Source organism: Daucus carota, chromosome 9 (genome assembly GCF_001625215.2).
Source record: "Daucus carota subsp. sativus chromosome 9, DH1 v3.0, whole genome shotgun sequence".
NCBI classification, from domain to species: Eukaryota; Viridiplantae; Streptophyta; class Magnoliopsida; order Apiales; family Apiaceae; genus Daucus; species Daucus carota.
This window is the reverse complement of record NC_030389.2, coordinates 37500920-37512995: the sequence shown is the minus strand read 5'-3', so window position 1 is coordinate 37512995 and position 12076 is coordinate 37500920. Positions and strand designations below refer to the sequence as shown.

Sequence of the window (12076 nt, the reverse complement as noted above, 5' to 3'; positions counted from 1 at the left end):
TACTATTGCGAATATATCGTATAATTGAATTCAACCAAATGCAACTTTAGTCTTTTTATAAAAAAATATTATCTCATGCAAATAACGAGATGCAAGAGAAACAAGAGTTAGATATATGATACTTACAAAATATTCAACTAGATTATAGTTCAAATTTCATGTCATTCCCTACATTTTCATTCACCCAATTTTCAAATTTTTTGTTGGTTCATGATTGCTAACTATAATAGCTGGTATATTTACATGCTTCCAGCAGAGGATTGTATTCCTGACGACGAGGATCTGCAAATTATTTGTTACAATGGAATAGCAGGTAATGAGAGAATCTCTATATTCTGCAGTAACGGAATGCCATCATCCATATCACAAAACTTCTAATTATACATTCAAACTCCATACAGATGACAAAAATTTAGTAGTCTCCACAACTATTACAACAGTGAGGGCCCTGAGGTCTCACTAATTCTAATTCTGCCTCAGCTTTGAGGCCACTAATTCTAATTTGAGTAATCCTCACGGCAGGAAAAATCCATAAATAAACAAGATATTAAGCAAGGCAGGGCCAATATCCCTGCATCAGTCATCAGTGCCTTCTTTGCTTGGCACGTTTCCAGGACTCTTTACCCTTTATCTTCCATTTATCCACCCCACCTGGTTGGTTTTTCGCTTCTATCTCTTGGACCTTCCGTTTTCTACAGAAAAAAAGGTCATATAAGATGACATCAGAACAGAGCGAAGAAAAAAAAAGAGAAGGAAACAAACATCATCTTCTCCATTACTACTCTCAATAAGCAGGTTATTTAAGGTGTCATCAATGGTCATTCTAAAAACATGGAACAAAAGAAAGAGTATGTTTGCGATTCAGCATTGTTTATTAGAAGAGTATAGCATGCAACTAAACCTTTATACTTGCCAAGTCTCAAGATTGAAATAGAAGAACAAATATATATACACTTGGGGACAGGCTGTAATGAGGCACATAACAAATATACAAGACATAGGCTCTTTAGTCTGCGTTACCTGTAACTTCCTAGAGAATGGTCACCAAGTAGCTCATCTGCAAGGGATGCCTTTCTCTCCTTTTTAGTAAGTCTACCTGTGTAAAAATCTGTTGCTGACTCTATAACAGTTCCAACCTGATAAATTCATATAAAAACAAGTATACCCAACAATTAGCAGCAGATAATAAGCTACTAAAACTTATTATATATGTATAAATATACAAACAAAAGCTAACATCTGGCCCTCGAATATTTGCATGATAATGTGTGCATGAGTGTCAAAGTACTGGACAGTGACTTGCCTGGAAGTATTTGGGAACTGATTTCGAATCACCCTTTTTGTAATGCCTCTTTGGATCCATGACAGTCCTCAACTGTTACCACCAAAAAGATCACAAATGCAAGTTCTATATTAAGAAAAGGACTTATCAAGAAGATTTCATCAAACTAACATTAAGGTAACATCCAGGTGCGTCGCAGCTATCAACCTCAGAGAACCAGCTGGGTACAAATGTCATTACTAATAATATAATAAGCAGCGATCCAAGTCACACGGCCAATGTTACTTTTAAAATGTTAAATTTCAAATTCCATCCTAGACTGGTAGGCGTGGGTTAAATAAAACTGTACTACGCTTCGTCTCTACAACCAAGAAAATGGGCACTGGTATCTTGATCTTATACTTCAAGAATACTCTGTATAGTGTGAAAGAGAAGTTACAAGACCAAGAGTCTTGTAGGATGCTTGATACAATATAGGATTAGCTTTAACTATTTCCTACTTAATTGGTTGGTAGTTACTATTGAATAGATTGAAGTAAAAAACTGTGCACATATGAAAAACATGGCAAACACAATAAAGCTCCATAATGATATAACTTAAGTAGCTCAAAGTGTCTTTCCACTATTTTTTTGTGCTACAATATTAATGCTACATTCAGTTGAAGGGAATGTTCATAGTTGAAATATAATGCACGCTTGTACATTTTTGTGGGAGTGAGCAAGTTTATCACGGCGCCAAGTCGAGCCTCGGCACCCGGGTACCTTGGAATCGACTAGTCGACAAGTCGCCCGACTAGTCGTACAATGTCGACAAGTTATTCATATACATATTTTTACTGAATTTAATAAATATAATATAGTTGAACAGAAATCAGTTTATAGTTTGAATCAAAAGTGACAGAGAATAAGCAACAATCAGATGTACAAAATGTAGCAAATTGTTAGTTCACATCTAAAGTGAAGCCAGAAAGTAGTGACAGGAAGGAAATAATAATGTGAAGTTGAAATGATACAAAGATTAGGGATATACTGATATGTTAAAAATGATACAAAGATTACATAGCCAACAGGTAATCAGGGCCTACACACCTAGGACAAGTCGATTAGTCGGACCTGATATAGCCGCCCAAAGCCTTATCTTTCTTTTCGTATCATAATTACATAAGATTTTGTCAAAAAACCCTACTTCAGAAGTTTCTGGACAGACAAGGTACTGAATCGGGTCGGGTAAAGCTCATAAGTCGCTACTCGACTTTTTCTATAGAAAGACTGGTCGACGACTTGATAACAATGGGTGTGAGTCACAAATTTCATACATTCCTCCATTTTATGCATATTCAAATCTAAACCAGACCCCAATCCCACAAATTTGAAGATGAATGCCTCATTCCTACTACTTGCTTGTTTCAAGAAGCACACCATGAATGATATGCATGATAATCCTTTAATTCTTCAATCTTGCATTCTTTCTTTCACTCTAAACTTTGTTCACAAATTTTGATTGCATTCCAACCTCATCCCACTCGTTCTAATCAATTTTGATACATATTTTAACAGAACATATACAAACCTCAATTACTCAAGCAAGTCACAATCACCAAAGCAATACAAAAATATTCACACAAACATCATATATCACCAAACTTAAAACAATAATATACGCTAACCAAAAAGACCTAACCTTGAGCAACTGAAGATCTTTCTTCAATTCAGGCGTCATCGTAGGCGCAGGCATATCAAACCTACACAGCAACATAAACAATAACCTCACACATCAACACACACCCTAATAACCACTAAACCCGAAACCGAAACCAAAACCAAAACCATACCAATTCTTTCCAGACGTATCTTTAATTTGTTTCTTCAACAACTTATTCAACTTCTTGGGATTATTAGTTGGCACATAAAGCCCATCAACAAGCTCACTTTTAGGCTTATACACAACACATTTTTCATCCAAAGATTGGGTTTTCACACCCGACCCGGATTTATTTCCGGGTAAAAACGAAGTGGGTAGCTTTGGTTCCCATGATAATCCAATCTTTGGCTTGTTTTCAACCATTCTGAAATCAAATTACAGCACAATCAAACACACTGTCAATATAAAAATTGACAAAACATAAACATATATGAATATAATTGATTTATTAAGAGTGAGAAGCTTACATAGATTTAGCTTTGAATGTGTTGAATTGTCAAATCGCGAGAAGGGGTTTAGGGTTTTGAACGATCCGAAACCCGGTAAATTACCCATCAGGCAGTATGTGAGTTTATATGTAAAGAGTAAAAGCCCAATTATGAATTAGAAGCCCCAACAAAACTTTGGAGTTACATATGTCCGGCCCAAAATAGCATTTGTAACGTTGAAATAGAAACTTTTTTATTTTTTAAATGCGTAAGGAAATATAATTCGAAACAAATCTAGTAAGGTCATGTTTGGTCAAACAGCGTCAACAACATTTTTCTCGAAAAATGGTGAAAATATTTCGTGAATTCAAAAAATTTTCTGAACAACAATTTTTAGTTGAAAAAATATTTTTAGTAAAAACATGCCCCCATATTTATTAAAAAACTATTTTTAGTTTTGCTTTTATGAAAAGCTGACATATTTCACAATTAAAACTCACTAAAAACATTTTTTTTAATATTATAATTTAAAATATGCAAATTATATGTGCATATTTGTCAGAAAAAATATTTGTAATAATAAATTTGAAATATGATATATTTAGATTATCTAAGTTTCATACATATATTTTGGATATCGTAAATTTTTTATTGATATCTCTAGCTATATGCTTCGAAGTTCAAATAGCTGTAGGCTGTAGAGGCATCTTGTGCCACATGAGGTCCTTAATTCTTGCGGAGGCTAGTGAATGCTAGAACCCCTCTGAATCCGAAAAAACATTATATATTTTTTTCCAGCCCCCGCTCAATTATTGAGATGTCAATATAATTTTTTTAACCCCCGTTGGATTATAAATATCATATAGAGAGACTTGCTTTCCAAATTTCTCAAGAATTAAAGTTTGAACTTTAAACAATTGAGTGGTATATAATTTGATGAACAGCCGTTTGATGAACATAATGTGGGGTTCCGCTGTTTGATGAACATAATTTTACATTTGTTTTTGTGAATTATGATGGTCACTTACTTGTTTTCAAAAAACTTTACACATAATTACATTACTCTTCTGATATATTAAAATGTGTATGCATCTCTTCTAGCAGCTTGTATAATCTTAAGAAATGCTCCTGCATTCTAGATAAAAAATGTCGATCTGAAATGTTCTGGAACACGATTCCTCTTTGACCTGGATCTAGGGATCACGTTCATTTATTAAATAACCTTAAAATTCATTTTCTGCTTAACTTACTTCACTATTTTCGGGTAAACTATATATTGTTTAGTGAAAAATCACCGAAAGGGATCAAGATATCGAACCGTGAACCAAATTCGCGGGTCACGGATTCATAAGAGCTAGTGTTTACGTATCCGATCCCGTACCTCGTACTCGAATGACCCGTGAACAACACTGTTTGAGCCTCCTAAGTCTAATTCCTGGTTCTGCCATGTGATATGTTGCAAAAGTATGAGTCTAAGTTGTCGCACAAGCTTGCCAAGTCTATAGGGATTCTTAAGGATATAAACGTCAAGTTGGAAGCTGAAAATGTGAGCACAACTAAAGTTAGCAAGTACAAAAACCATGAACACCTTCATGCAGACAATGAAAGAGAATCATGCATGGATGAAGAAACTGGGGATGCTAGCAGGAATAATTTTGGTAGTTCAGATGAAGTGGAGAATGGTGACTAATCCTCTTGATGAAGAAACTTAGCGTATGGCGAGGGAGAGACCCTTGTCGATAACTCTTCCTTAGGATCTTTAAGTGGGGAAGAACATGAAACAGAAAACTTTAAGAACCTCACCGAGGGGGGCTATTTGCTCAACAAGGGCACTTGTTGAGCTTGTTCCTCGGGTTTAAACAACTTTTTAAGAGTAATAACGAGCTTTCGGAAGCTGTTAAAGACTCTGGTACTCCTCTGATTGTACAAGGAACTGGTTTTTTTTACTGGTAAGGAACAACAGTCCTTAAAATCAGACTTTTGCTTGATAATGTAGCTACTAGCTTGAGTGGATAGTGCTCTGTTACATGTGTAAATTTTGCAAAGCTATAGTTGTCTGTTCTTGTACTCATATGTTGATAAATCAAAAATTCAGATTACTCAGATTTTCCAATATGTTATTATCAACACAGCAGAGAGACTAACCTAAATATTTTCATATTCAATCCATCATATTACTGACAAAAAAGCATACAAAACAATAAATGATAAATTAGGTAACAAGTTCTGAGTAATTAATAATTTAAAGATGTAAAAAAAAAAAGCACAAGGAATATTTTTTATATATATAATTTATCTTCTATAACATTTTCCAAAACACACACACTTTTTTATGGCAGATCACTAGTAAAATATGCTATTCAAGAAAGCAAAAGAAGTAAACCAGAAGGGAATAGAGCCAGCTGTGCATTTAAACCTCAAAACTTAATTAATAAAAAATGATTAAATAGTAACCTCACTTTGTTTTAGTGGCTAATCTCCTCAAAACACTGCTAAAAATTAATCATCACCCTAGCTTAAACCTTGTTTAAAGGACGTACACTCAATTCAGAATATATAATACATAAACATTGCATTTGCATGCATGCATGCATGGCTATAATCTAGGCATTTCATCAAAGTCATTTTTTTTCTTTCTCTTTCCCTCATAATAAACAATCTTTATGAATCATAAACATGTTTGCAGAGAACATTGATCCTCTTCATTTTTATTACATCAAAATCCGAAAGCATAAATCTTGAAATAGTCAATAGTTACATAGATAAACAGAGAAACAAGATGGGAGGAAAGTTAATACTCTTTGCAGTTGCAGGTGTTGCAGTTGTAGGTGCAGTTATAGGCCTTATCAGCACTGATGTTATGCACAAGAAAACATCCGGTGAAGGAAAAGATCCTCTGGCCACGACTTCAAAGCCGGTGGCCTCGGTTTGCTCTTCAACTGATTACAAGGAGTCTTGTGTTAATAGCATGAGCGGTTTGGCTAATAATCAATCTGCAACTCCGAAAGAATTCATTCAAGCTGCTATAGAATACGCACAAAAGGAAGTAAAAGCAGCATTAGACAAATCAGGAACAATTTCAAAAGCTGTTAATCAACCAAAAGAAAAAATGGCTGTTGATGATTGCCAAGACTTGTTACAATTTGCTGTTGATGAGCTGGAAGCCTCAATGTCATCTGTTGGAGATAGCGATTTGCATAGCATGACAGACAGAGAGGCCGAGTTGAGGAACTGGTTGAGTGCAGTTATTTCGTATCAGCAAAGTTGTATTGATGGATGTTCTGAACATGATGACTTAAATGCCACAATGTCAAATGGACTATTGAATGCAACACAGCTGACAAGCAATGCATTAGCTATTGTTTCCACAATGTCCGATATATTTAAGAAGTTCAAAATTCCTGTAAACATAACTGCCAATCACAGACGCCTTCTTGATGTAGCTTACGATGATAAGCATGGTTACCCCAGGTGGCTTTCGTCTGTAGATAGGAAGTTGCTAGCCAGCAATAATGCTGGGGTGACACCGAATGCTGTTGTTGCACAAGATGGAAGTGGACAATACAAAACCATTGGTGCTGCTCTTGCTGCATATCCAAAGGGTAACAAAGGAAGATATACCATATATGTAAAAGCAGGGGTTTATGATGAGTACATAACTGTTACCAAGGATCAAGTAAATGTCTTTATGTATGGAGATGGACCACGCAAGACAATGGTCACCGGTAGTAAATCCAATGCCAAAGGAATTACAACAATGCAGAGTGCATCCTTTGGCAAGTCTATATATATGTTTTTCTATATGCACAAATAATCATCATATGGAAAATAAAAGTTGAGTATACTAACTAGATGATCATTGCAGCTGCTGTTGGTGCCGGGTTCGTGGCCAAAGGAATGGGATTCCAGAACACAGCAGGTCCTGAAGGACACCAGGCAGTGGCTCTAAGAGTCCAATCAGACATGTCTGCATTTTATAACTGCAGAATTGATGGATATCAAGACAGCTTATATACACAAACCCATAGGCAATTCTATCGCAACTGTGTCATCTCAGGCACGGTTGATTTTATATTTGGTGATGGAGCAGTCATCATTCAGAACAGTTTGATCATTGTGAGAATGCCAGGTCCAGGTCAGAAAAATACAGTAACTGCACAGGGGAGATCAGACAAACGCGAACCTACTGGTATAGTCATCCAAAATTGCCGCATTGTCCCTGAGCAAAAACTCTTCCCACAAAGATTCCAAGTCCAAACTTTCCTGGGAAGGCCTTGGAAAGAATACTCCATGACAGTGATTATGGAATCACAACTGGCTGACTTCGTCCAGCCAGCCGGATGGATGCCATGGCAAGGAACCTTTGCACTTGATACACTGTTTTACAGAGAGTATGCAAATCATGGGCCAGGAGCAAATACTGCTCAGAGGGTCAGATGGGGAGGCTATAAAGTTATTACCAACAGGAATGAGGCTTTACCTTATACTGCTGGACCATTTATACAAGGAGACCAGTGGCTTAAAGGAACTGGAGCACCATTCATCCTCGGCTTGAAAAGCTGAGACATTCAGTATATACTCAAATTACAAATTTAGGAGCAGATTGATAGATTACTTCTTAGGAGAAGATTGCTTTGTGACACCAATGTGTGTTGTCTTTTTGTATATAATTCTGTGTCAGATGACTTCATATCGAGAAAGGATTAGTGTACATTTGCACAAAACAGAAAGAAATATTATTGAGCATTTCTCATTCTTCCCCGGTTCTTCATGATATACTATGTAAAGTTTTGTCAGAGGGTGAAAATCCTCTGCAAATGTAAAGACTTTCATCAGATAACAACATACATACATGAAATCAAAGCATCGCAAATTAGATTTTGAGAGAGGAATGTATATAGCATTTCGAGTAATTAACTATATTACCTTAAAAACACTTCTTGATAATACATCTTCTCAGCTACTTGTCCAAGATCAGCCTTTTTATACATTTATTTTCAACACAATTTATTAGCTCCAAAAACAATGCAAGCATGTTTGACCTTTAAAAATGGAATACATGACAAAATAACAAACGGAAAATTTCTTATTATAATAGTGAGGATCAGCTCTATTACTACTCCCTGGACAAATTCAGGGCGGTGGCGGAAATGTCTTTCTTCCGCAAGAGATACTTAAACTATTATCACTGGCATAACAACTGGTCATTGCTAACTATGTTACTCGGATTCTGCATTTTGTGTTGAAGTACCCATGTCGAACACTTGACACTCAGACATGGACACTTGGACTCGGACACTTAGTTTAGGCCAAAAACATAAACAATTTTCAAAATCACTAGAAGATATTAAAAAAAAAAGGACCCTGCCAGTCATATAAATGAACCAAAAATCTATCAAAATCAGAGTCATTTAGAAAAATTTGCATGCATGGAGAAAAAAGGAGCATCATACTTGGCCTCTCACATAAAATCAAGTTCCTTGCTGGTTCTATTTTATACACCTAAACATTTTTCACATTTATCCCAAAGAGCACTCATTCCACACTTCACAGCAATCAAGCCTGTTCTTCTTGAATTGGGTTTCATAATCCCTGGTTTAGCTTCAATCCCACTTGGTCTTTCTTGGGCTTCATCAATCAGAGAGCTTGAACACGGTGATCTCACATGGGTCTATGCCTATATTGTTGTTGGTGAAGACGAGGTTGGTTTTTGAGAGAGTGAGAGATGTTTTAAGCCTGAAATTAGGCCTCTTGATGCTGCTGACATTGTTGAGCAACTCAAGAAGTTGTGTCTATATTTGTAACTTGTAAGTTGTAATTATAGATTTGGGATTTTGTTGTATTTTTCATATGTTAGTGTGTTTTCACGGGAGCAGTGGAGGGTTTTAGAAGGAGAAATGAGAATTTCCTTGGAGTTCATTTTTTGTGTGTAATAAATAATTGAAGTGATAAATTTATTGATTTTTTATCAAGTGAAGTTAAGTTAAGAATATTTGAAAATAATTTTTTTGTTCAAGAATCATTTTATAATTGTTCTACTTCCCGGGGCATCCTCTGAGACCTAAACTCATACTGGAAGTTCATCAGGCTATCTAGCACCACCTAGGCTCAAATTCGCACGGGTTTGGTTCTGGACATCTCCCAAAATTCTCACACTATTGGAGTTATATATGACTACTTATATTCTAGTTATCTGTGCCTCTCACAACGGATATGGGACAACTCTTGAGACTCTGTTTAGCTGTGAGTAACATTTTCGCAATCTTGTTATAGTTATGATCAAGATCAATAACAACTAATGTCATATGGAACATTACTTGAATCCCCTTTGGCCTTTGCACAGTCATATAAAATTTAAACCGACGCATACCACAGTATAGCACTCAGAATCATCAATGCCATGAGTATCACACATAATATTTAGTAATATACAACATAGAGTAGATATAAGCAAGCACTCATTACAACTTACAACACTGCAGCTCATAAGAGGAGAGGTTAAAGTAATCTAGCCTAAAGAATGTTAATGAATAATACAACTCAAGATTCTTCTCCATGCTGGACTGCATGTCTGTCTTTCACTTTTTCTGGGACTTCTTGTTAGCAGCTTCCATATTTGATGAGATGGTCTCTTTAGCTGAATCTATAGTTTCCCCAGCTTTTCCCTTTGCAGCTTCATACCCATCCTTAGCCTTTTCTTTAGCCCAGTCTAAGTTCTTATCTGCTGCCTCCTTTGTTTGTCCTGCCATCTCACCAGCCTTTTGATAGGCCTCGTTCATCGTGTCTGTCACCTTGTCATTTGCACGTTCTGTACACACGCACTCCCACACCTTGTCTTTCGACTTCAGTGTCATGTCATAGGACTCATCTCCTTTGTCTACTGTTTTTTGGTTTGCAGCATCCGCCAAGTCGTAGGCCTTCTCTTTCGCTCTCCCTGCCATTTCATATGCCTCATTTCCTTTCTCTGTTGCCTTCTGTTTCACAGCCTCAATTTTCTCATTGGCCTCCTTTCCTTTCTCAGCTGCAATCTGTTTTGCACCCTCAGCTGCATCAGAGGCCACCTCTTTTGCTCGTCCAGTCATGTTATCGGCCTCCTTCCCTTTCCCTGTTGCCATCTTTTTTGCACTCTCGGCTGTACTGGAGGACACGTCTTTTGCTCGCCCTGTCACATTATAGGCCTCATTTCCTTTCTCAACTGCTTTTTTTGCAGCCCCTGCAGTGTCATAAGCCACCTCTTTTGCTCGTCCTACCATCTCATAAGCCACATCTCCCTTTTCTCCTGCCATCTTCTTTGCATACTCTGCACTATCAGATGCCAAGTCTTTCCCCTTCTGTGTTATGTCATAGGCCTCATTTCCTTTCCCCGTCGCCTTATTTTTCACAATCTCACTAGCCTCATAGGCCTTGTCTTTTGCCTTCTGTGTCATGTCATAAGCCTCATTTCCTTTCTCTGCTACCTTCTGTTTTCCCTGTTCAGCTGTCTCAGATGCCTTCTCCTTGGCATTTCCGGTGGAACGGCCAACTTCATCAGCTTTCTCTCCCGCTATTTTCTTAGCCTCATCCACCATGTCTGATGCCTTATCCGTCCCTTGTGAGGCCTTCTCTGCAACTGAATCCTTTATCTCCCCGGCTTTATCATACCCGTATTGTCCTGCTTCTGTTTATTCACCCAAAAAAGACACAATCATTAATAAGTAATACTCCTAAGTTTCAAGAAACTCAATTAAACTACACCAATAAACCTACAAGATATACTCTGTTAACCTGACCTACAGACTTCTCTAATAGCATATATACAATCTGTATTAAAAAAAATTGACTGAAATTTGAAAGGAGATTTCAAATTCAAATATCCATTTCAAGAAAAATTATGAAGAGAACCAGACTAACCAGAAGCAGAATCAGTGATGGTATCTTTGGTACTTTTCGCGGAACCAGTGGATTGATATCTGGTGAAAAGGGCCAATTTCTGAGAGACATTGTCCGTGACCCATCCAGTCCATGACTCTGCAGCCTCCTTTGCAGCCTCCTTTGCATCAGCATACTTCTCCTTGGCATTGTTCTTGTGATATCCCCATATTTCTCCCGCGGTGGCGCCACTGCATGAGCTAACAAAAAATGCCACCAACACCATAATCACCATAAACCCAACAGATTTATCCAAACCCATTGCATTTAAACATGTAAATGCATGTATTTATTTGTCTTAATTATTGATTAATCACAGGCTTATGTACAAAGCAAACAATTCAAAAATTTTGTTTGGTATTTATGCGTATATTAGATAAAATTTGAGAATCTGGGTAATTGCATGCAGTTGAAGGGAAGATTTGTTGGGAGAAGAAAATAAGGTGTCCAAGATGCATGGAAGCATGAACACTTGTAAGTTTCTTGTAATAAAATCGGAATATTTCATTTATATATATGTTATGAAATATATTTGGAATACTGTTAAAAACATATAATTATATCTTTTGTCAATTTAAAGTACTTTTTATTTCCTGTAAACAAAATTTACAACTTCTTCAGAAGCTTCTTTCAAATTTTATAAGTGCTTTTTGTTCTCATGTAGTTGGATATGCTTAGATAATGGATATCCAGTTATGCAGATGCTTCATACAAAGTGATAGCAACACATTTATTTGGTACTATTTATCAGATTGT

The 12076-nt window shown here is 36.6% G+C and overlaps 3 protein-coding genes across 3 annotated transcripts; 1 reads left to right on the top strand and 2 right to left on the bottom strand.

Annotated features, from left to right (window-relative positions):
* Window positions 1-361: 361 nt before the first annotated feature.
* LOC108200697 (rRNA-processing protein fcf2-like) lies at window positions 362-3588 on the bottom strand. Its single transcript, XM_017368939.2, has 6 exons — window positions 3452-3588; window positions 3115-3348; window positions 2964-3024; window positions 1304-1375; window positions 1021-1136; window positions 362-692 (listed from the first exon to the last, which is right to left on the bottom strand). The coding sequence occupies exons 2-6, from the start codon at window positions 3345-3347 to the stop codon at window positions 584-586; spliced, it is 591 nt and encodes a 196-aa protein (XP_017224428.1). The 5' UTR covers window position 3348; window positions 3452-3588; the 3' UTR covers window positions 362-583.
* Window positions 3589-6129: 2541 nt separating this feature from the next.
* LOC108201562 (pectinesterase-like) lies at window positions 6130-8008 on the top strand. The gene is made up of 2 exons (XM_017369853.2): window positions 6130-7188; window positions 7278-8008. Exons 1-2 carry the CDS (start codon window positions 6192-6194, stop codon window positions 7973-7975), a joined length of 1695 nt encoding a protein of 564 aa, XP_017225342.1. The 5' UTR covers window positions 6130-6191; the 3' UTR covers window positions 7976-8008.
* Window positions 8009-9811: 1803 nt separating this feature from the next.
* LOC108201561 (late embryogenesis abundant protein D-29-like) lies at window positions 9812-11713 on the bottom strand. The gene is made up of 2 exons (XM_017369852.2): window positions 11303-11713; window positions 9812-11069 (listed from the first exon to the last, which is right to left on the bottom strand). Exons 1-2 carry the CDS (start codon window positions 11580-11582, stop codon window positions 9991-9993), a joined length of 1359 nt encoding a protein of 452 aa, XP_017225341.1. The 5' UTR covers window positions 11583-11713; the 3' UTR covers window positions 9812-9990.
* Between the last annotated feature and the right edge of the window lie 363 nt (window positions 11714-12076).